The following is a 24,844-nucleotide window of genomic DNA, read 5'->3' on the forward strand; positions in this document are numbered from 1 at the left end:
TGCGGTCTTTGACACCCATGAACTCCAGAATAGGATCCAGATTGTATATATATGTGGTATAGTTTTTTGGGGGGGTACGCCAAACCCTAGAAATTAATGAATTCTAGGATTGTGATAATTAGGGATGGGATGGGGAGAAATATAAATTGCAGCAGAATTCCTGGGTAGCCTGCCCAAGCCAGGGCCATTAAGGGAACCATAGAGAGCCATTCCGTGCAAGAGAACGTCTTTCTTCCTGCCCTGGGGTATGGACAGAGGGCAAGGAGTTTCTTGGAAGAAGAAGGAGAGAGAAGAGCTGAGATCCATCTTTGGAGGGTGCTAGCTGCAGGTTGCCTACGTTGCTGCCTCTTGCAACGACCATGTCGTAAGATCTGGACTCTCTCCATGCAGACTGAAGGTGTAGATAGGTGAATAAATCATATTTCTTAAAGCCAGATAGTCGCCGCCTTTTCTATTTTCCAAAGGGACACAGACCCTGTGGCGGTGCCTGGGACCCCTGGGCTCTTGACACCGCTTGGCAGAGAGAGGGGCAAGCACCTGACTTTTGTAACAATATATTTGGCCAGACAGACGGTGCATCCTGACGGCATTTTATTAAAGGATGTATTTTCTAATTTTGGATCTCTCATCTGCAGGCATTTCTAAAGCATGCCTCAGGAAATGTGAACTTAGAAAGGAAAGGAACCCCCAATATTGAGAATACCAAAAAACCAAAATGCCTTATGCATGAACTTAGAGCCACTTCTGTATTTCAATATATTTCATCATTTGAAATACACATTATCTTTAGGACCCACATCCAGACCCCAAACACATTCAAAATTCATTCAAGAAGTCCAAAGAAATAGTAGGTTGCAAACACACCAAAAACACCACAGGAAATAAACTGACTTAGCTTTCTCTAGATTTCATTAATGTGACACTATCCTTGCCTTCCTGTATGTTTCACTCCCAGATTTACAGCTGAAACTTCACAAGATCAAAGTAGTCCATCTGTGGGGAGCCAAGGGGGCCGTGGCTCCTTCTCTCCAGTAAGGGCAAGAGGGAGAGCAAAACCCATAGTCTGGCATGGCTGGCAAATTCTCTCTGCTTGATCCCCTCTCTGCCAAATAGTGCTTCTTAGCACAATCCTTTGGCATGCTGCTGTTTATCGGCAGTTAGAGCTCACTCACATTTCAGCCTGCGGTGGGTGAATCACATGGAGGGAGCAGCCCTCCCCAGGGGGATATACATCTGATTTCAGCTGTGCGTCATGGGTGCTTGGCTTGGGTGCCCCAGGATTAGACTGTCCCTAAGAATGCCATACAGCAGTCAGAGAGGTTTGCAGAAGACACACATTTGTGAAATGAAAACTCACAGGATTGCTCCTGCAGGACATGCGCTGATTGGAAACGGCTTCAAATCTTTTCCAAGTGCAAACAGTATTTGCACTGTTTATTTCCTTGTCTGCAATCCCACATTATTTGTGCTTGTTGATAATCCTAACATTTTTGGTTTAGTAAAAAACAAATTGTGTGTTTGTAGCAGCATGGTTTAAAAAATGTGGACATGAAAGTTGGGGGTGGGCTAAATGTCTGCAGAAATCTTCCTATATCAGATGGGTGACTGAATCAAATGGTCAGCAGTGGGAGCCCAGCATCCTCTAACCCCCCCCCCCGCCCTATGACTAGCAAACCTGAAACAAAAGAAAATAGTACTTGTTCATCAAAGTGCATGACTTAGACAGGTGGCAGCTCAGAACCCTTATCCTGCCTGGCACATCCTTTTCTTAGGTAAACTGCAAGTGATAGGTTGCCGGGGGAAGTCAATAATTTGTTCGTGGCTTCTTTGGGCCAGGTGAAGAAGCAGCTCAGGCAGTGAGAGATGTTGGTGGGGACACAGTGTGCCCCACAGCCTGCTCTCCTGCCCCAACTAGCTCCTTTCAGGTGTGGCAGAGGATGTGGCCTCCTTGCCCAGGTGAGACTAAGATTAAATTCTCTGCTCCTCTTGCTGCTGTTTGGGGAATAAGGAGGTTGGCAGCGGCTCCTTTCTCTCAGGCAAGATAATGTCTGGGGCTGGCCCTGTTGTTTCTGGATATAGATCATCTTCTGAAGAGAAAAATGTAAATTAGAGGAGGGGGACAGAACTTTCCTCACCTGTTTAAATGTAACTGGCAGTTTTGAGTCAGAGAAATAAAAAGTCACGTTTTGGGCTCTGCTAGGCAACTGGCAGTCTCCCTGGAGATCTGCTTTGAGAGGAGCGGTCTTGGTTTTCTGTGTGAGTGCAAAATCCGTGCCACCACATCGTTGTAAATTAGGGCTGCCATGTTACAAAAAGTGAAAATGGGCATCTTCTTTTTATTGCCAACCCCACTTCCCATATGGGTTGCCAACCAATTTTTTAAAATTCCGCTACTTTCTACAGACAAATCCCTGATGTGTCAGGGAAATTCCGGACAGTGGTCTCCTTCAAAAGAAACTAGACTTTGCTAAGTGCTTCAACTGTTGAACTGCTCACCACTGAGAGATGTGTCGTGAGTGTAGGACAACATATATTTTAAAGATAGTTCTGGATGGAGTAGATCTGGCATGAAAGTGCTTCACATTGTAAAACACAACTCTGGTGAACGTGAGGAGTTTCTAGAAAGAACCAGAGAACCATATTAATGCTCCGGCAAGAAGCTGTTCAGAGTCAAGTTGTCCATATCCACCTCTGATCCATTCTCCCCAAGCATCTTTACCCTTTTCACCCTGGGGTGCCTCCCTCTGGCCTCCTCTGCTTCTTCAGCAGCTAGCAGGGATGAGATGCACACCATCTCTGTGTGGTTGCGATCATTCATTTTGTAGGCCCGTTTCTGGCGCCAGAGCATGGTCGCGAAGACACCAGTGGCCACTATGAAAATGCCAGCAATGAGGGCCAGGATGAAGATCCACAGTAAACACTTCCCTACCAAGATGGTGGTGCCATTGAGAGATGTCACTGAGCGGGGCTTCTCCTTGGTGGTGGTGATGGTGGCTGAGATAGTAACCTTTGCTATGAAGGAAGGCCTGGTTGTGCCAACGGTTTGCCTCAACTTCGCTGTGGAAACATCTGAACTGGCCACCATGGACTGAGAACTTGTCACATCATCCAACAATGGCCAATCGGTGGTGGGGCTTGGCTTCTCAGTCGAGTGAGGAAATTTCACCTTTCCCTTTGCTATGAAGGAAGGCTTGGCTGTGCCAACGGCTTGCCTCAACTTCGCTGTGGAAACATCTGAACTGACCACCATGGACTGAGAGCTTGTCACGTCATCCAACAATGGCCAGTCGGTGGTGGGGCTTGGCTTGGCTGTTGAGTGAGGAAATTTCACCTTTCCCTTTGCTATGAAGGAAGGCCTGGTTGTGCCAACAGCTTGCCTCAACGTCACTGTGGAAACATCTGATTTGGCCACCATGGACTGAGAGCTTGTCACATCATCCAACAATGGCCAATCGGTGGTGGGGCTTGGCTTGGCTGTTGAGTGAGGAAATTTCACCTTTCCCTTTGCTATGAAGGAAGGCTTGGTTGTGCCAACAGCTTGCCTCAATTTCGCTGTGGAAACATCTGAACTGACCACCATGGACTGAGAGCTTGTTGCTCCAACCAGCGGTTTCTCAGGGACCCCTAAAACCATCGTTGTTTCTTGGAGGGCAGTAGCAACCTTTTCTGTCTCACTAGGCATAGATTGTGATACAGTTTTGCCCACTGTGAGAGCAAGACGGCGGACACGGGGCCCTGGAGCACGAGAACTCTTTGTGGTACTTAAATGGGTTACTTCTTTGGTGGTGCCAACTTCTGTGGATACTTTCCCAAATGTATCTAGAGTTGTTGTGGCATTAGTAGGCACTTCAGCAGTGGCACCACTGTAATTTTCCCCAGGAGATGTAGAACTCTCTGCTGCAGCCTCTGTGACTGTGAGACTTTTCCTGGCTTGTTCTGCAGGGGCCGCAGGAGAGTTCTTACAGCTACCATCCTTCTTTCCGCAAGGTAACTGAGGGGATTCCTGGCCATCATCTCCTGCTCTCTTCCACACCCACTGTCCTGGGGAAGCGAACTGAGAGCCTGCGTTGGCAGGGAGGTTGTATGACTCCACATCCTCAACAGCAGCGCCATCTTGCATAAGGAGTCCTAAGGTTGGGAGCCTGAAACTGCCAGCTGTGAGGAGACTCCAGAGAACCATCCAGAGGGAGAGCCAGAAGGGAGCCATTTTACCTGGGGTGGGTGGAGAAAGGGAGCCCAATACACATATTAATATTTGTCCACAAGTCTCAACCCCCCCCACCTCCCTCCACCTTACATCTCAAAATGGCTGCCACAAGAGACTCTTGGTTAAGTATTGGGGGCAACAGGGGTGCCATTTGGGGCTGTTATTGAGGGGTCTTTGTCCCTCTTCTAAAGGTTCAGGCAGAGCATTGTCTGTCTTGGCTACTTTTTAATTTGTTTGTAACATTTAATAACCCCCCCTTCTGCCCTATCCTGGGAGAAAGTAGAGGTGGGGGGGGGGGAGATCTGATATCAATACATGGCAGCCGACTCACAAGAGCCGAGGGGAAGAGCAAGCATCAATCCTAACTGTTAAGTTGTGGGCGAACATGTCAGACGGCACAGCGATTCTTTAAACAGCTCTTCTTTATTCAGATGCCAGAACAGAACTAGGCTGAGGAGCTCAGCCAGCCTGCTTATATAGAGCTCCAGAACAATGCAACTGTTGCCATTTTCTAAAACTATCCAATTACTGAACGTCACTTTTAGATCCTTCATTTGCATACAGAACTATCCAATCACTGAACGTTACGTTTCGATCCTTCATTTGCATAACTATCTACAGTATCCCCCTGCTGGCCCAGGGTGAGAACTTCAGAACATAACACTAACATTATTAAAGGACTGAAAGGGTTAAAATTAAGGAAATGAATGGCCCCTGGTGCCCAGTGCCAACCAGCAGTAGATTCAGGGTCAGGCAAGTCTCTCTGGAGAGAACAGCATAAGTGGGGGGCATTTTTCAATTCTCTTAATCATTTCGCTTCAGACAATTAAGATGTTTCCATCATGTCGCCCATGCAAACTCTTCTCAGCGTGGCATCACGTGTTGCAGGCCAGGTGCCCCCATCTGCAGTCTGGCCACTGCAATCTGCACCTGCCCCAAGGGCAGCACCACATAGAGCATATTGTAGCAATCCAGCCTCGAGTTTGCCAGCGCATGGGCTGCAGCCACTCTGCAACACAAGCTTAAATGCAAGCACATCATGAGTTGCTGCCACTGCAAATCTGTTAGGCTTTGAGATGCCATGAGGCTTTGTAGCACCTGAATTAGCTGGGATGCCCAAAGCAGGAATGAAAGTTTGTGCATGCCTAGAAGCAGAGCAGTCTCTTGCCCATTTCCTGTGTCAATTAATACACACTAAAGCGCTTTCAGGAAGGGCAGCAAGCAAACCACAAATGCTTATGTATTTTCTCTTGCAACTGAGCCCAGCCCTAAGTGAAATGGTTGCTGGGTGGTGGTTGTTTATGGTTTTTTAAGGTTAAGGGAGGCCAGATTGGGAAATAAATTACTTATGTCCAATGTACAGTGAATGTCTGATGTAGATTTTTTCAATTTCGTTCTGTATGGGACAATGACAATAAAGATTATCGTATCGCACTCCTCCTGCATGAAGAAGATGTGTGAGGAGCCTGCCTGCCTGCCCTCAGGGACCCCCTGCAATCTTGAATTGACACCAAGGCTGGTGGAGGAGGGGAAGAAGCAGGCAGACAAGGATGAATGTCAATAAATTCTGCTCCGTGCATTTAAATTGGGTTTACTTAGAAATCCCCTTCCATGAACTCAAGCGTCCCCCTGGAGAGGTCAAACTGGCGACTTGTGTCCTCTTGTACGGCTCTTTCTACTGAAATCTATACATAATCTTCATTGAACCCATTTTATCAAATATGCCAGGAGAATAAGATGCTTTTGATGTCATTTTACTGCTTTCAAGTGAAAATGCATCTATAACCTTCAGTGTGGCCAAGTTGTTGCAGCAAGCAAAACTCACCAGCAACTGACCTCAGAGACTTTCTGTAATTCTCCTCTTTGGAATTTATGACATGTCTATAAGTTTGAAGATGTTGCTGCCCATTTTATTTTATTCTATGCTACTTTTATTTCATTTCACCCTATTATACACATCTAGATAAAGTTAATTTTACTTTCTGTCAGTCTACTGTTGAAATGCACTCAAACTCTGCCAGTGGGATTTTGTTCTGTTTTGTTAATCTTTAAGATCAAGCATTGTCCAGGGGAAAGTCAAAGAGTAGACCATATGAGTTACTGTCAGCCCGGAGGCTGAATCTCTGAGTGCGGCACTTCCTGGTCCCTCTGGGTTTGGACATCTCCTCAAAACAAGCTGCTCCGCAGTTCAGCTTTGGGCCACCCTCTTTCTTGTGACCCCCAAATACAACTTCATCACCCCACCCCAAAATATACATACCCCGAATGCAAAACAGTCCAGTGAAGAGAGGGAGGCAGCTTCCTTAGTCCACAGAGCCAGGGGAGACGGCAGTTGCACAGACAGGACATGCACTGGGTGCGAAAGGGACCGAACTTGGCAAATGTCTGTGGCTTCAGGCTCCAAAAAAGAGAAAAGCATCCGCCCACTTCCATGCGCACACATCCATTTGTCTTACCTGCTGTGGGGCAAAACAGGAAACCTTCCGTGAGGCAGTACGAGAAAGAGGCGAAATCGGAAGCGTTGTGGTGGTTTTGGAGAACACACATGATGCTGCTTCCTCTTCTATGGGGGGGGGCAGTGTGCAACAGCGGGAGGTGGGGCTATGGGCCCTACATTTGCTCTGCCTGGGGACCTTGAAGAAGACCAGGCCTCCGGATGCCGGGCTTTTCTTTAAGGACCTTCTGCGTTTGCCTCCTCAAGAGAAAGGGAGGAAGGGGACAATTCAGGACTCATTTACATTTACTTATTTGTTTTAATATGAAAATTGGCCTGTGATTGTTCCACCACCAAGTGATGTCCCTTCCGCTCATTTCCAACTTCAAAGGGAAATCTACTAGGGACTGTTAGGATACCATTCCCTTCCACCTTAAAAGGGTCAGGCATGACTGCTGTGTATCACATGCCTGTTTACGTCCAGCACTGTCTGCTGGGAACTTCCCTTGTAGGTTGCTTTTGTGTTACTGCTGCTTTGCTGGACACGGAGGCAAGCAGACATGTTTTCTTATGTTCCTGAGCTATGCTGTATAAAATGCTGTATGTTTTGCTTGCACATCTCTCTTTGCGCCTCTTCTACTGTGAGGTGCTTTGCACACTCTGATGACAGAGCGTGCCCGGGTCTTGGAACGTCTCTGAGGCTCGTGTCGCTGACTGACTGATGCTGTTCCATGGGAGACCCTGATCGTCCCGGCAGTATCCCAGCAGGGACGAGGCAGCCCAATGAGAGTTTACTTGGTGGCACCCCAAGGCAGGTCTTCCCATGGGGGCTGGTGTCATGTGCAGCCAGGTGAAATTGATCCAGCTGACATATATCTGCTCCAAAAAGAAAGTTTATCTCCTGCAATTCAAAGAAAGAAATCTGGAAAAGTTGGAAACTCTGGTAGAAGACCATTAGTCAGTCTCACTTGGGCTGTGACATAGTATATCTTGGAGGGTGTTTCCAACTAACTTTTACTCAGAGTAGGCCCACTCAAATGAACAGACCAAAGTTATTTATGCCCTTTTATTTCAACAGATCTGTTCTGAGGAGGCTTAACCTTGGATACAGCCCTCTGTCTTCAGGCATGAGGGCTTTCTGTAGTGTTGCATGAAATGCTGTCACGAAACTCCCTACACTTGCGCAACAAGTCTCACCCAAGGAGCTCCCTATACTTTGTCTTTTGCTCGACTGGCCAGGGTGCTGCAGTGGTTCGTGGCAGACCAGGGTTATGTCCACATGAGGGCTGGAAGCGCAGCAAGGCCCAGTCCTCTTATTAGAATCCCAGAATGTAAGCACCTGCTGGATCAGGCCAGGGGACCCTCCAGTCCAGCATCCTGTTCTCACCCGATTCCCTGTGGGAAAGTCGCAAGCAGCACAAAAGCAACTGTCTCCTGCTGCTGCTTCAGCAACTGGGATTCAGAAGCCTGGCTGCCTCAACTGGGGAGGCAGAGAAAAGCCTTCATGGCTGGTAGCCATTGATAGCCCTCTCCTCCACCATGAAGTCATCAAATCCCTTTTTAAAGACATCCAAATTGGTGGTCATCTCTGCCTCCTGGGGGAGCTCCATAGTTTCCCTTTGTGCCGCGTGAAGGAGGACTTCATTTTATGTGTCCCAAATCTTTCAGCATTCAGCTTCATCGGATGCTCCAGAGAGTTCTACTGTCATGAGAGAGGGAGAAAAACTCTTCTCTCTCCACTTTCTCTGTGCCAGGCGGCATTTTATAAACTTTTTCCACATCACCTCTTACTTGCTTCTTCTCTAAACTAAAACTCCTGAAGGGAGGCAGCTTGGCAAAGGCATTTTTTTTTTAAAAAAAAGATTTTTATTAAGATTTCAACAGATTTATAATAACAAACAAGACAAAATAACACAACAACAAACAATAAACGATAAAAAACACAAAAACCAGACAAAAATATTTAAGTTCAACTCTTAATTTCATATAACTTACTTTCCTGACTTCCTCACATCTCCCTTATCTGTATTCAAATTTCCAATTTAGTTTCAGCAAATTCTTCCTCTATTTTGACTAATTTTAATATTTCTTAATTTCTTTTAAATTAACCATTCCCACTGCTGTCCACTTATCTTCTAATCCCCCATCATTTGATTAATTTAACTGTGTTTCTTTACTTGTTACTCATAAATCATCTTTACACATTCCTTTCAGCTTTGTCACTAATGCCACATTGTCTCACTATCCTGCATCACTTTAACATTCAAATAATTTACAATGTTTTTGCAGATAATCTTTAAATTTCTTCCATTCTTCTTCTGTTTGTTCTTCTCCCATGTCTCGGATTCTGCCAGTCCAATTCTGCCAATTCCATGTAGTCTATCAATTGCATCTGCCATTCTTCCAAGGTGGGCAAATCTTGTGTCTTCCAATACTTTGCGATTGGCAAAGGCATTTAATTGGGCACAGTAGGGGCTGAAGCCCCACCTCTGGGCAGAGAGGGCTTCTGTTGGACCAGGGAGAGCCTCTCTTGGCTGGGTTTCATACGCAACCGTTAAGTTGCAGGATTGCTGCTGCAAACTTGATGTTAATTGACACCTGCGGACCTCACTGTGCAGGAGGACATAGCTTTCCACCTTAATAAAAGCAACTTCCACACATGGATTGCTGCTTGTGTCTGCTTTTTGTTGTTTTAAATTGTTTTTATTAAAGATTTTCTTGGGTAACAAAAGTACATACAGTGTCTCTGCTTTCAATGCATAGAGTCCTTTCTACAGATCAGTTATATTTGATGTGAGACACTAATGTTACGGACAAGATGAGGTTGGAGAAGAGAGATGGGGAGAGAGAAGGGAGGATATTGAACTTTCGATCTTTTATATGGAGTTCATGAAAGGTTTTTATGTCAGTATCATGTGGGTAGGTTCTTTGCTATTCATTTATTACTTTTGATTGGCTACTTGCTTTCATTGTCTTGATGAGCATATTTCAATATTGCTTTGGTGTACCTAAAATTTTAGCACATCGGGTAGTGCCCAACATTAGCCTGCTGAAATTAATGGACATAATGACTAATGGACAATTCTAATAGAGGTACCCTTTGGGTATACCTTATCTTAGGTAGACTTCTTCCAGCGGCGCTGCTAGCAGAGGGACTCAGGAGCAGTGGCAATTTCACAAGCGATATATTGCCCAGTGAAGCCGCCATCCCACTCGCAGAGGGAGGAAAAAGCTGCGCTGGCAAGGTGCTGATACACCTTCTTCCTTCCTCTGCATCTTTAAGCTGCTGGGCTGAGGAGTGTGTGGCTGCCACTCCACTCAGCCAAGCAGCTAAAGCAGTGGTGGCAAACCTATGGTGCACGCGCCAGGGTGGGCACGGTCACAATTGCCCCAGCAGGGCCATTACTGGGGGGTGGCAAAGTGGGCAGCTGCTCCCACCCCCACCCCCCACCGCGGTCCCCAGGACGAAGGCCTGTTATAAACTTTGGGCTTTACGAGGCATCTGACCCTCACCTGAGACTACTCCAGATGATGCATCACACACCTACTTCCCAAGCTAAAGCCCCACCTGGGCGATTTCACTATTCAGGTCAACTTTGCAAGGTTTCTCCTCCAAGGTTTGTTCATCAAAACTCACCATTTCACAGCACCCCACAAAATGTCCCCTCAGTTCCCTAACCTGCGGGGTCAAGATTTTGCTGTAAATTCCATGTTAATTTGCTGTGTTGGCACTTTGCAATACATAAGTGGGTTTTGGGTTGCGGTCTTGGCACTTGATCTCTAAAAGGTTCGCCACCCCTGAGCTAAGGGATCCCCGGCCCTGGCTCCTGCGCAAGCGGGGAAAGCACCGGGGATGGCTCTGCAGGAAATGGGGACAAACAAGCTGCCTTGTCCCAGCCTGCTTGGCATGGGGTGAAACCGCCTCAGCTCCTGCGGTGAGAGCTGCAGCAATTTCACCCAGCGCCTGGCAGGCTGAGGTCCATGCAGCTTGTTTTTTCAACATTGCGGTGTATCGCCAGATTGTAATGCTTGGCTGGTGATATACCACAACATTGAAAAGCTGCTATCACCCAGCCCTAGTACACGTTATGATTGGTAAACTCACCAGGCCTGATTGTTTAATAGACAATGAGGAAGACATTGTTCCCCAATAGCAATGCGTCATCCCCCTCTGCTCTTGCATTTCCACAGCCACTGTTTTTCAGGGAGGCATCTTCTGTAGGACTTACAGGAATTTATTTCACAAGCTCTTTTGATGCCACTTCCTGTCTTATTTATGCAAATAGATGATGCGACAGATGTGGGGGGTGGGAGGGATCTCACTCCTGGGCCAGCCCCCATATCTCTTGCTCTCAGGGCAGTGCCATACTGGTGGCTCCCTCTGAAATGGTCAGCAGTTTGCCTGTCGAGAGAATGTGGCTTTTGTGTGCGATTCACAAGCTGCTGTGTGAAACTTTTTCTGCTGGAAGATAGAGATGAACGTTCTTTAAACAAATCAATAGCCAAATCATGCTGTGTTCTGCTCTGTAGTGCTTGTTTTCTAGAGAAGAGGCAACAGGTTTTTATGGGTTCGATGATGTTTGGCCCAGTTGAGACCCTAATTGCCACACTTCTGTAATTCCAAGATTGATTGCCTGAGTTACGGACCTTGACAACCAGGGCTATGCCACCTGTGGCCTTCCAAATGCTCTCAGGCTCCCCACATGAGCCACAGGCAGAGATGGCGGGAGATGTGGCCTGTCCACACACAGCGGGTCTCAGGCTCCACAACCCAGTTCTAAACCAAGCACCACCTTTCCCAATGCCCAGTGACTGGTTCTGTGAATTTGGGACCAAACGCTGAGGGTTATGGAGCACACACGACTGCAAACTGAAAGCAACCACCTCCCTTTACCTCTGGTAATTTCCAAGTACAAAATGTGGACTTTTTATTTCCAAGTTTCTACACCCCCACAGAAGCTCAGGACCGGAATGTGAAGGCTGCACACAGTACAATGGCTTTGTCCAATGTTGCTGGAAGAGGCAGCATGAGGGAGCTTGTCTTAGGCTAGAATCATAGAATCATAGAGTTGGAAGAGACCACAAGGGCCATCGAGTCCAACCCCCTGCCAAGCAGGAAACACCATCAGAGCACTAAGGCCTGGTAGAAAGATGGAACCTCCAGGTTCAGAGGAAGTCTATCCCTTCATGCTAGTTGCTGTGGGTTGTGAGTGAGAGAAGGCTGCTCCCCTCATGTTCTGCTTGTGAGCTTCCTAGAGGCTTCTGGCGAACAGGATGATGGACGTGGTCTGATCCAGTGGGGCTCTTCTGGTGTTCTGTGTTAGCCCTGCAGGAGCCATAATGTCTACTTCCAGCATGACTTGTGGGGTGAAGCCCACGCTTGGGCTCTTTCGGAGGAAAATAAAAGACAACCACAGAACGCAACACGGTTTGGGTTTTTGTAATCAATGGTTTTTTTTAATCTCTGAAATTGGAAGCAACTATTTGGACAGAACACTTTGGACACTCTATAAGAGCGCATCTCTTGAATACCTTTTGCTGGGTCTCGTGGGGGGAATGTCACAGCTCGCAAGAAGCTGCAGGCACTGACTCCTTCTGAGCCTGGTTAGGCATCACCAGATCCTTTAAATAAAAACAAGCTACACATCCAAGGAGGCCCTTCTCACGCCCCTCCCTTCAGAAATAAAAGGAGAGAAAAGCGCACCCAGGAAAGCCAGCGCTGCTGTGGGCAGAGGGAAGTAGGAAACTGGGAGGACACCTGGCGTTCGGAAAGAAAAAGCTCATCTCTCCTCCTCACCAATTTAAAAACAAAAAGGTCTCCAGGATATAAGACTGAAGCAACATTTACAGGCGGACAAGGTAATAACCCTTGGGCCGGGGAGCGAGTTCCCTTATTCCTTCTGAAAATTCACACCTCCTCACCAGCCACCGAGCGCAAAACACCCCAAACATCCACTTACCTCAGAACTGCCTCAACTACAGACTCCCACCGACTCAGTATTTGCCACAATTGCCCTGGTGCTTCTTTCACACACATCTGACCACCTGATCCTGTTCAACAACGCACATCCATCGCCCCAACAGCACATTTGCAGCGAGAGTTAACTCCGCTGTCCCCCGTGGCATAATTTCCCACCCCAGGCATGAAATATCTTCCCCAGACCACAACATTCTTGTTCTGAGAGGTTTGAACATGCAATTGGGGGGAGGGGGGTTAGGGGCTGGGTCCTCCAGTCCAATGCTCTTCCCAGGCATTGACTGAGCTGCTCAGACCGACTCCCTGTCTGCCTCCAAGGCACTGTGACAATCAAGGAGTGGTTGCCCTGCACCACCGAGATCAAGGGGGTGTCCTGGGACAATCAAATTTGGACTGAAAATCCTCAAGGGACAGGGTAGATACTGTACTTAAAAACACACACAATTCATTTCAGAAGACCTTAGTGGCAAGAACGAGGAAACCCTGGCAGGACCCAACTATGAAAGTTCTAGACACAGAGGATGGAAAGAAGAGCAGAGAATATTCCCAGAGAGCAACTCAGCTGCTTGCACAACTTAATGGTTGGTTGTCTGTCATTCTTAAAACTTTATATATAGATGATAAATAGAACAAATATTGGAAGGGAAACCTGGACCCAAAATTAGCAACCACCATGACATGCCAGGTTTTGACACTATTAAGATTAAACCAGAAGCACAATGTAAGTTTGAATAATGGCAACACAGACTTCAATACTCAGCCCTGGAAAAAGCATTCATGATGGTATGGAGGGGAGGGGAGAAGAATGGATATCAGGGGTTTGGGATGCATTTGTAAGAGAGCTGAAATTATTTTCAAGGTTGGATCTTTCAGACATGGCAGTGGACCCACCACTTCAACTCTTCAAAGATTAAAAGGCTTACACAAAATTCCTTTGTTCTCTGAATGGCACATATACACACAAAGCAATGTTCCTTTAGATTAAAAATGCAAAAATACTGCAAAATAAAAAAGGGGGAAATCATGACTTTAAAGTTTTTTTTAAAAAAAGAATTTCTAAAAGGATTTTTTTTAAAAAAACAAACGTAATTTTGGTCCTGAATCCTAGGAAGTCTGACAGATTGGCTCCTCACTGGAGAGGTGGAATGATTGGCTTTCAGATCAATGAGAGGAAACAGGTCACAACAGCAGCAGTTTTGAAATGGCCACACAGTCACCAAGAACATCAGGAAATTAAAAACAAAATCACTAAAAAGGTTTGGCTTCAAATTGGCTTCAGCTGGCGCTTGTGAATTTGGGAGGAGAAAGTCTTGACTGGGAAGCGCCCAAGGTGGTCGTGCGGGGGCAGCTTTGGGAAATGAACGCCCCCCCAAATGGCAGTGACTCCCCCCAGCCCCCATCCTGCAGTTGGCTCACAGCTTGAGTTCTGCTTCCTTCCTTCCCTCCCCGGTCCCCCAGCTGCTGGGCTCTCAGACTGCAATCTTCGCCATCTGCTGTTCTAACTTGGAAATGCGCTCGTCTTGGTGGGTGATGGTGCCTTTTAGAGATTTGAGCTCTTTCAAAATTTCATCCAATTTGGCTTCGTTTTGCTACAACAGTGAGAAAGAGAGACAGAAATGGAAAACAGTGAATACTAGAATAATAATGGGAGGAAGAAATCCCACGTAGAAATAGAGTGGAACACTACCAACACATGCAATTTGTTCACACAGCAAGAAGGCTGGATTGCAAGAACATTGATCTAACCCCATGAGAAGAAGCAGAGGTTTCAGCACAGAGCAAAGGAAGCTGCCATATTCCAGGCTGGACCATTGCACTATCTAGCCTTAGACTGCCTGCTCTGACTGGCAGTGGCTGCCCAATGTCTCAGGCAGAGGTCTTTCCCATCCTCTGCCACTAACTGAACCTGGAATCTGGTCCATGCCCAGAATGGGCTCTCCACTAAACAAGGGAAGGGGCAGGGAGCTGGGTTTTGCCCCAAAGGCCGCTTCTGCTTTTAAGTGCCCACCACAATAAAGAAGCCTGCTTATGTAAACCTGCATTCCACAGGAAGGCCAAGCCAGCAGGGCATGCTGAGCGAGCCTGGAGAGGCAATTCCTGCTCCAAATTTCTCAATAATCTAATGCAAGTGGGGAAATGAGTCTACAGTGGTGCCTCGCAAGACGAAATTAATCCGTTCCGTGAGGCTCTTCGTATAGCGGTTTTTTCGTCTTGCGAAGCAAGCCCATTGACAGCTTAGCGGTTTAGCGGCTTTTAGCGGCTTATCAGCTTAGCGGATCAGCTGATAAGCGGCTTAGCTGCTTAGAAAAAGGGGGGAGGGGAAAAAACCCGCAGGAACTCGCAAGACATTTTCGTCTTGCGAAGCAAGCCCATACGGAAATTCGTTTTGCGAAGCGCCTCCAAAACGGAAAACCCTTTCGTCTAGCGGGTTTTCCGTCTTGCAAGGCATTCGTCTTGTGGGGCACCACTGTATTTCAGACTCCATACACTGAAAACTAAGAAGTTATTTTTTTACTCACGGTGTTTGAGGTGTCCGCTGCTTTTTTGGGGGCACTGATGAGATCGCTTTTCTTATTTGCTGCCAGCTTGTTGTCTAGTATGTTCTTCTTGACCACCTTGAGATCCCTGTTTTTGCCAGGAATGTATCCGTGCTTCAATGAGATAAGGACGGGGTCGGCATTCTTTCCATCAAACCACTCCTCCGCTTCCAGGGAAGCCTCTGGACCAGCCGTGTCAGGATAGAGATCATCCTGGAAAAGGTCAGACTGCAAAAGGGAGGCGGGGGAAGATACAACGGCCACATCGGTAACTGTGCTGTGAAAAGTCCTACAAGACGCTCACATATCTGAAACAACACAAAGACTCACCTTCCGAGGGACAGTCATGATAATGGGCTCGCACTTTCGCTCATGCAGTTTGAAGAACCTTTGAAAGAAAAGAGGCACATGTAGAGGTAGAGGTAAAGGTAAAGGACCCCTGCACGGTTAAGTCCAGTCAAAGGGGATTATGGGGTTGCGGCGCTCATCTGGCTCTGAGTCTGGCCCCTCTAAGATCAATATCCTGTCTGACCAACCAGACAGATGCCTGTGGGAAGCCACAAGCACTCTTCCCTTTAGCCTTCAGAGGCACACTGCCTCCCACGCTGGAGGGAATATATAGCCAGTGTGACCGGCAGCTACTGATTCCTTGTCCTTTTTAAAAGTCAACTCAAAGCTAAGGCATGGCCCAATTTTCTTCCTCTCTAGGCCTCTAAAGGACCTCAAAAGAGCAGCTGAATCAAAAGGACTTTCCATTGTTAAGAAAATCCAGAGGTTGGGTAGATTTTTCTTCCCAAATATGGAAGCCACAACATGCATTTCAGGAAAGTATTTTGCTGCTGACCGATGAGGTCCTAGAAGTGTCAGTATTTGGGGCTATGACAAGGGGAATGCCACCTGGCTTGCTTTATTTGTCAATTTCTTCTTTTAAACAGATTATTCTTCTGATGTAGACAAGTTACCCTGACATCCAGCATGCCTTGAGACATCACTTCCTTTACAAAATCTTCCATCCCTACATCCTTTGAAACAGTTCAGATTGTATAGCGCCAAGTGGTGGACTTGTGACCCAGAATGTTGGGGTGCCAAGCCAGAGATCCCGGGGCTGCAGTTGGGGTCGCTGGCACTCTTCCCGGCCTCTCGTTACCTTGCTATCTCGCACTTGTTCACATCCAAGCCCCTCTTCGGCATGAAGCCCATCCCTCTCTGCGGCTCTTTGCTGCTGAAGGTGTTGAGGTAGTGCACATAGGGCGACTCATCTGTGATCTCAAAGTAGCGAATGCTGCTGTCGCCCTGGAAGAAATTGGGGAGGGCAAGCAAGTGACTACGGGCCAGGAACCCTGCTCGCGGGGGTGAGGAGGTGTGTCCTCCCAGACCACTCCTTGTACAACACGCCCACCCTTCAGGCACCTGGTGTCTCTGGCACATTCATGAAGCCTCCAGTGTGAATTATGTCTACTGACACGTGAAGCAGCCTCAGGACCAAGGCACAGCCTGCGCATCCACCCTGCTGCTGCCCACAGTGGTAGCCAGAAGCCTACAAGCAATGAGCCTTTCCCCACCGCGGCCCCCTCCCCACCAGCGGGGATACAAAGTGGCACAATGCCTTTGAACAAAGCGTTAGCCTGGCTTGACTGTATCTAAAAATTCCATAATTTAGTTGGGTGTTTTGCAAAGCAGGTCTTTCTTCTGCCTCTCCCAAACCTGCTAACTAGAGGGCTGGCATTAGGAAAGGAGGAGAAAAGCTTCACTCTCCCCCTGCAGCCTCACCATTAGCCACAGTCCTTGGGCTCCTTCATATAGCCCCAAAGCAGTTTTTAAACACGAGGGCAGGTTTTTTTTCCTACTGCTTGTTCAAGATTTCATAAAGCCTCACATATAAGGCTGCAGAATCAAGAATCACACCCCCCACACACAACGGACAACAGCACATTGTTCAGTTAATTCTGCCTGACAAAATTCTCAACTTATCAGTCTAACAGGTGTCAAACCTGCAGCCTGGGCAGACTGTTCTGATTATCCTTTCAGGACTCCACCAAAATAACATGGGATGCAATGCAGCACCAGTCTCGCCTCACCCCCCAAAATCCAAGGTAAGAAAAAGAATGATTCTCAAACCACATGCGAAACTTAACAGTGACCCTGTGGTTTTTTTTAAAAAAATGCCTAAGCCATAGATTGAGAGGGGGCCACGAAACCATTGCGAAGCCCTGGGTGGTGCACACCATATCTTGAGGGCAGCCTAAATTCCATAGCATCAGCTGCTAAAAACACTGGGCTGGGGAAGCCACCACTGACACGTGAGGAGTGACCAGAGATGGGGCACCATCAAAGAGGTCTAATATTTGGAATTTATTCCACAGAGAAGAGTCGTCTTCCCAGGGTCAAGAAGACCTCATCTTGCTCGGGCTATTTAGATGCTCTGATTTATCTTAGCTGTATGGGAATGGAGTGGTTTCAATGTTTCATGTTATGTTTTGCCATTTTAAATGTGATCATTACTGTTTTCTGTTCCTTAATTGTTAGTCACTCTGGGATTTATATTTATAAATTTTTGTAAATATAAGGTATAAATATTTGTAAATAACTAAACAAATATGTATAGTATCTAAATTCCTATGACAGACTAGTGGTCCTGAGGGACTTGCAAACAAATGATTTGAAAACTCTTAAGAAGAAGTGGAGTTGGTTTGTTCTCTCCTTTGGTATATATCATGTGTCGCTTATGATGTGAAGTTCTGCATTCTCTTTATACACATACACACATGAATCCACACACTCTTGAGCGGGGAGGGGGGAGCAAGAATAAATAATTCCCCCAAGAACAAGGAGATGGAGTAGAGCCAGGACAACCTTTGCAGGCAGCACTGAAATGCCACAAAAGGGCTGCTTTTCTCAGACAACCGTTCTCTTCAGCACAGCAGCCATGACCTACCTTTCCACATAAGTAAATGATGTTGGTGTCTGGGTCATAGAAGGGTAGCAACACACCATTGCTGGTGTCCATTTCATGGAGGGCAATGGGCTCTTCCATGCTTTTCTGCAGAGAGAAGAACGGCATCTTACATTTGGAAGACATGGACTCTGGTGACCCTGCTAGTCAGAATGACATTGATGTTGCTGGCTGCCCAGAGAGCAAACACCAAAATAAAATTTAATGCACAATATCTGATAACTACAATTTGCTGCAGTTGTCACACTTTTTGCATGTGACAGATCTCATCTTCCAGAGCATTTTGATGTTTGATATAGTTTGTTGTAATGAGTTTCAGATTAAGCCATATACTAATAATAATAATATAATAATAATAGTAGTAATTTATTATTTATACCCCGCCCATCTGGCTGAGTTTCCCCAGCCACTCTCGGCGGTTCCCAATCGCAATACAGCATTAAATATTAAAAACTTCCCTAAACAGGGCTGCCTTCAGATGTCTTTTAAAAATAAGATAGCTGCTTATTTCCTTGACATTTGATGGGAGGGCGTTCCACAGGGCGGGCGCCACCACCAAGAAGGCCCTCTGTCTGGTTCCCTGTAACCTCACTTCTCGCAGTAAGGGAACTGTCAGAAGGCCCTCGGAGCTGGGGGGGCCACTAGGGGGCGCATCGGAAGATGGCTGACAATAACATCTCTCCGACCCACACGAGGTAATTTGGAGGCTATGATGGGAGTAATTAGCCTCCCTAACCCTTCCCCCAGGATGGTGGGGGGGACTGCCCTTGCCTGCTGTGCCCTATACCACCCCCGAATTTGTGGGGATGGGGGCACTAGGCACAAAGCCCTCCTGTGGGATTTCGGCACTCCTGGATGCCGTCCCTGATCTGTGCCACTAGCTGCAAGAACTTCAAAAGAAACAATTTGGATGAAGGAATGCACATATTTCAAGGAAGGAGGGGGAGTAAAGACTGCTAACAGAAGAGATCTCTGATAAAACAAGACAAGAATAAAACATGAGAAGATACGTCAAGATACGGTACGGCAAATGACTGATGGGGGAGGGGGAAAAACTTTCCTTTCTTTCCTTATGTGATTAAACAAGAATCCCCTCCCCTCACGAGTCAGAATTGTCGTTTTAAGGACTTAAGCTGTGGATTTAAGGCTGTGTGGAGATAAACTTTCGAACCAAAGCATGTTTTAAGAGCATGGAATGTATAAGAGCTTTGGAATGACGCAGTTAAAAATGCCGTCGCCATATTGGGAAGTTCTGTCGGAGGACTTAAGTCTGAGAGGAGAAATAGAGAAATAGAGCTGTTTTTATATTGTGGGTGAAACTCCTTAGTTGGACTTAAGAATGAGAGTTCTGTAATTAATGATGGAAAGAGCACTGTTATCTATGAAGGTGATGACATATGGAAACCATCTCGATTTGAAGATTGGAAGAACGGAAAATTCACACAGGATTATTATTGGTGTTTATCGGCTTAAGGAGACTATCAGAAGAGATCATAAAGAAAAAAGAGAAAATATATGAACAAGAGGTGATGTGGAAACAGCAAGATAAGACTGGATAGAATTATGAACTCTGTTTGGACTGATTTGGATTGATTTGGACATTAACGCAATAGCAAGAAGATGATCAGAATCCCCCTTCGGATCTTGAAATATGGGTCCCCCCAACAAAATTTAAAATTCAGCTTTGTAATTTGGAATTTATGTGATGTGATTTGATTTGATTGGCCGGTTAATAAAAATTATATATATTTTTTTAAAAAGGCCCTCGGAGCTGGACCTCAGTGTCCAGGCAGAATGATGGGGGTGGAGACGCTCCTTCAGGTATACTGGACCGAGGCTGTTTAGGGCTTTAAAGGTCAACACCAACACTCTGAATTGTGCTCGGAAACGTACTGGGAGCCAATGCAGATCTCTCAGGGCTGGTGTTATGTGGTCCCAGTGGCCACTCCCAGTCACCAGTCTAGCTGCCACATTCTGGATTAATTGCAGTTTCCGAGCCACCTTCAAAGGTAGCCCCACGTAGAGTGCATTGCAGTAGTTCAAGCGGGAGATAACTAGAGCATGCACCACTCTGGCGAGACAGTCCGCAGGCAGATAGGGTCTCAGCCTACGTACCAGATGGAGCTGGTAGACAGCCACCCTGACCAAATTATCTAAAAAGACTCTATCACCTGCCTCTGTCCTGAGGTGCGAAGGGCCTGGGTTGTAAAAGGCAGTTGCAGAATTAAATAAAAGTAAGTAAATTAACCCTTTAGGTCCCTTCCAACTCTACAATGCTAGGATTCTAACTTAAAAGTTTGTTTCCTAAGGGAACATCTGAAGCATCAAGACAGAGTTGCAGAATGAACACGTTTGTTGGCAGGATGGGCTGCAAGGGTCAGCAACCTTTTTCAGTCGTGGGCCGGTCCACCGTCCATCAGACCATGTTGTGGGCCGGACTATATTTTGGGAGAAAAAATGAACAAATTCCTATGCCCCACAAATAACCCAGAGATGCATTTTAAATAAAAGCACACATTCTACTCATGTAAAAACACGCTGATTCCCGGACCGTCCACAGGCCGGATTGAGAAGGCGATTGGGCCGCATCCAGCCCACGGTCCTTAGGTTGCCTACCCCTGGAATAGGGTGTTGCTGTTGTTGTTGTTGTTTGCTGAGCTCTATGGCAATGTTTGATGGCAGCTAAAGCACTTACAGGGTTCCAGAGCGCAAGCTGCCTTTCACTCATCCGGCTGAAGCCCGTGGTGAAGACGTTCCCATCCGAGAGGAAGATGGCTCTTATGGGTCGGGCTCCCTCATGAGCTTTCTCTTTCTCCTGGTTTGGGGGAGGAGAAGCAAGAGAGGAAAGAGAGGGAAATGGTAGCAACAGTCACTGATATTATCTCCTAACGTCCCCAATGAAACTTGCAAAGCAAGCTGTGAGGGCATCTGAAACCAAAAAAAAAAGATGAATGTACTTACAAATGGAAGGATTCACCCTCCACTCATGATGTCTAGCCTTCAACCCCCAATCTGCATGAGCAGACAAAGCACGAATGCATAAGCATTATGTACACAACAGAACATAAAACCCAATCCCCAAATGCTGATGAAGCCACAAGTGGCACAACGGTGCCTTGAGTTTTGGGAAGAAAAGGGCCTAAGTAAAGAAATATGAATAGCTTCCCAGTGCACAATGAACTTGGCTTTAAGTGAGGGAAGGCGCCGGGGGCACGGGGGAGGATAAGCAGCACAGCTTCCTTGACAAACCACCACTTGCCAAATATTATTATTATTATTTCCCCAGCTACTCTGGGCGGCTCCCAACAGAGTACTTAAAAAGTGATAAAACATCAAGCATTAAAAACTTCCCTAAACAGGGCTGCCTTCGGGTGTCTTCTAAAGTCAGACAGTAGTTTATTTTCTTGACATCTGCTGGGAGGGTGTTCCACAGGGCGGGTGCCACCACAAAGAAGGCCCTCTGCCTGGTTCCCTGTAACCTCACTTCTTGCAGGGACAGAACCGCCAGAAGGCCCTTGGAGCTGGACCTCCATGTCCAGGCTGGACAATGGGGGTGGAGACACTCCTTCAGGTCTACTGGGCTACATACAGCGCATACTCACTGCAACAATTTCTTGTTTCCTGGGGTCAATCACTCGGATCTTCTTGTCCTTGGATGCTGTGCAGATGAGGCTCCCGTTCCGGTTCCAGCTCACGTTGTAAATCATGTCTTGATGCATGTCGTCCAGATTTATGAGGGGCTCACCTGTCCCCACGTTCCAGATGATGATAACATTATCGCAGCCTGAAGAAAGGCAATTAAGAAATAAAAGCCCATTACCTGTGTGTGTTTTAAGGGTTACCTGTTCATATTTTCCACTTCCCTGAGGTATGAAAATCCTTACAGCCAGCACTCTCTAAAAGGAGCCTCAAGGTCGCTCCAGCTTTGGCACCCAGGGAAAAAAAGGAAGGAGAACACGATGGAGCTTTCTACCCCTAGATGGTCCTCTGACCCCTCTCTGCTCAAGCACCAGAGAAAAACTGATATTATTCTCCTTTTAATATTTCAGCTGTGCTGTATTTCTTTGTGACAATTTCACTGCTTTTTTATTTCACCTCTTGGGTGTTAGTTTCCTTGTGTGGTCGCATTTGTGGGCAGAGAGACATTTTAATTCAAACAAGAAAGTCAGTAGTTTAAGTCTCTATTTAACACACAGACAGGAAACCTTAACTTTGCCAACATAAGAGAATGCAGGCTTTCAAGACTCAAAGAATTCTTCATCAAGCAAACCAATTACTAGCTTGCAAAGGGCCAACCTAGATTGGTTCAATAAAGAACATCATTAAAACAACACTATCAGCACTTAGGATATGGAGAACCATTTTCCAATAAATTAGGACATTAATGGGTTTTCTATCCTTTCCCCCCCAATATCACTGACCCTGCACACTGAGTTCAGTGATGCATCTAAAAATAACACCCCAAACTCCATATCTGAAAGTCAAGGTTTGGCACAGAATTGGGGGGAAAGCACTGTGCCTTTTCATAGGGGCTAGTTTAGAGTCAAAAGAAAAGGGGAAGGGGGAAACAGGAATACTTACTCCAAAAGTATAAGCAGCTTTAAGAAAACTTAATGCAGATTAGAAATTTACTAGGAAATAGAGCAGAGTGAGCAAACCACCTGGTGAAGAGCAAGAAAACTAGAAAGGTAATGTAGGTTTTCAAAAGAAGTAGCTGTGACACATGACACAGGGGGAAAAGGAAGGCCAAACCCTCCAGGAAGCGGACCTTGCCCAACTGGTCATGTGAGCAGAGTATGGCCTTGCCTCCTTTCTTAACCACAGGAACACTTCCATTCGTGGCTTTGGCAGAGGTTTTTCTGGCTCTGCAAGAGCTAAAGGCCAGTCAGCTGGGAGAAGCCAATTCCTTTTGTTCCTCAGGGATCCAGAGCCTACCTGCACTTAGCAGCACATTGTGCGCAGTGGGGTGCCAGGCCACAATGCCCACCCTTTTGGAATGGCCTTCCAAGATGACCACAGGCTCTGTCAGGGGCAGCGTAAGCCCATTCTCTGGGATCTGCCAGACCTGCAAAAATGAAAAAAGAAGGGTGGGGTGGGAGGAACCATGGTTACTGGAATATTGTCACTTTCCAAAAGGTGGACAAAACCATAGCTAGCTGGAGATTTGCCAAGCTGGCATTCAGATGAAGTGCCAGCTCCATTTCAGAAGCCATGATGCCTTTGCTGGCTGCTTGACTAGCCAGAGGCTTCCCAGCTGGCAAGCAAACAGCTCAGGATTTCTTTCTGTAGTTTGAGTCATTCTTCCAGAGATGTGTTCCCTGCAAATCACCTGAAGGGCATGGCAAAAAGTCAGCTAACTTCTTCAAAAGGGAGCCATTCTGACTGAACCATTTGCCAAGGTGCAACCGGGGTAGGTATCTAATTTTACACACAGATGACAAAGAAACATTATCCTGTAATGTACATGATTAGAGCCACCCTCAACCTACACAGGGCCTACACAATATCTGTGACCCACCAAACTGATTCGCAGCCTTATGCCGCCAGCAAAGCGGTGGGGCTCCCCCCGCCCCCAGGAAGCAGCCCGGGAGCGCAGGGCAATGGCACACTGTCCACCTGCCACTCCCAAGCCTCCCCCAAGCCGCCAGAAAGAAGGGGGAAGGCCACTGGCAAAGCAGTGCTGCCCCCCCCCCCCAAGGAAGCAGCCTGGGTATTGTCTTTTTTTCTTTTCCCTCCTTCAATTTTAAAGGTGCAGCTGATTTGTGAGTGCGTATTATATTCGGGCCAATATGGTAAATGCTTTTCTTTCTTAGCCTAAGAGAGCACAAAAGGCAAAGGGGAGTACTTAATTTTTATGTCCAAACTCAATTTCTTATTTGTTTTATTATCACAAATGGCATTCAGTGCTCCCGGAGGCATCAGCAACCAAGGGAGGGTGGCATGTTCTCAAGAAGGTCTAAAGAGAGCCCCAACCCTCCCTGCATCTGCCAAATATTATATTATTATTATTATTATTATTATTATTATTATTATTATTATTATTATTATTATTACATCACCATCCCGAAGATCACAGGGTGATTCACGATGTAAGCATACAAAATGAGAACACAAAATATGTAATAAACCAAAAACAAAGCAAAGCAATTACCCCACCCCTTTAAAGGCCATAGAATGTTTAATTAGCCAAAGGTCTGGTTAGAGAGAAACATTTTGCCTGGTGCCTAAAGATGCTTGCATGTCTTCCTACAGGCCAGAAGGACAAAGTCTGAACCAACAGCCACCAGCGCACCCACCCACAGCAGCCTTTGAACCCCAGGATCCTCCTTACAGGGCTTTCAGGGACGACAAGGCTAATAAGGAAGTGTCCCCTGGGCATCTTCTGCATGAGTCACCACTGGCCAATCATGGTTTCTGAACCAGAGCTGACCTACATACAAAAGTGGGGAGAACTGCTGAGGAAGCAGAATTAACCACCAGCAGATGGCAGCAAAGTAACAACCTGCCCTATAGTCTCTTACTGCCTGCTTCTGATGAGAATACAGAGGTACCTCGGGTTACATACGCTTCAGGTTACAGACTCCACTAACCCAGAAATAGTGCTTCAGGTTAAGAACTTTGCTTCAGATTAAGAACAGAAATCGTGCTCCGGCGGCGTGGCAGCAGCGGGAGGCCCTGTTAGCTAAAGTGGTGCTTCAGGTTAAGAACAGTTTCAGGTTAAGAACGGACCTCCGGA

The 24,844-nt window shown here is 46.6% G+C and overlaps 2 protein-coding genes across 3 annotated transcripts in view; both read right to left on the reverse strand.

Moving 5' to 3' along the window:
• Nucleotides 1-727: 727 nt before the first annotated feature.
• SELPLG (selectin P ligand) lies at nt 728-6,769 on the reverse strand. 2 transcript variants are annotated; one of them, XM_081885202.1, is made up of 2 exons: nt 6,664-6,769; nt 728-4,212 (listed from the first exon to the last, which is right to left on the reverse strand). In XM_081885202.1, exons 1-2 carry the CDS (start codon nt 6,752-6,754, stop codon nt 2,642-2,644), a joined length of 1,662 nt encoding a protein of 553 aa, XP_081741328.1. In that variant the 5' UTR covers nt 6,755-6,769; the 3' UTR covers nt 728-2,641. The 2 variants fall into 2 exon arrangements, with proteins under 2 accessions (XP_081741328.1, XP_081741329.1); XM_081885203.1 differs by lacking the exon at nt 6,664-6,769 and adding an exon at nt 6,468-6,645.
• A 6,431-nt stretch (nt 6,770-13,200) lies between these two features.
• CORO1C (coronin 1C) overlaps nt 13,201-24,844 on the reverse strand; it is a 61,153-nt gene continuing 49,509 nt past the window's right edge. Inside the window, exons 4-11 of the mRNA XM_081885204.1 lie at nt 23,044-23,173; nt 21,711-21,892; nt 20,804-20,923; nt 18,091-18,195; nt 16,303-16,448; nt 15,486-15,543; nt 15,138-15,383; nt 13,201-14,207 (exon numbers count right to left, since the gene is read on the reverse strand). Coding sequence (XP_081741330.1) covers nt 14,088-14,207; nt 15,138-15,383; nt 15,486-15,543; nt 16,303-16,448; nt 18,091-18,195; nt 20,804-20,923; nt 21,711-21,892; nt 23,044-23,173 — 1,107 coding nt within the window. The 3' untranslated portion in view covers nt 13,201-14,087. The remainder of the gene's footprint in view (nt 14,208-15,137; nt 15,384-15,485; nt 15,544-16,302; nt 16,449-18,090; nt 18,196-20,803; nt 20,924-21,710; nt 21,893-23,043; nt 23,174-24,844) is intronic.

This window comes from Podarcis melisellensis (assembly GCF_964234715.1).
Source record: "Podarcis melisellensis genome assembly, chromosome: 13".
Classification (NCBI taxonomy): Eukaryota; Metazoa; Chordata; class Lepidosauria; order Squamata; family Lacertidae; genus Podarcis; species Podarcis melisellensis.

What these genes read in the sequence shown, in the direction of transcription:
- SELPLG (XM_081885202.1), bottom strand. Translation starts at nt 6,754, where the DNA reads ATGTGTGTTCTCCAAAACCACCACAACGCTTCCGATTTCGCCTCTTTC. An exon ending in CCTGTTTTGCCCCACAGCAG is followed by an intron (nt 4,213 to 6,663) that starts GTAAGACAAATG and finishes CACCCACCCCAG; the next exon opens with GTAAAATGGCTCCCTTCTGG.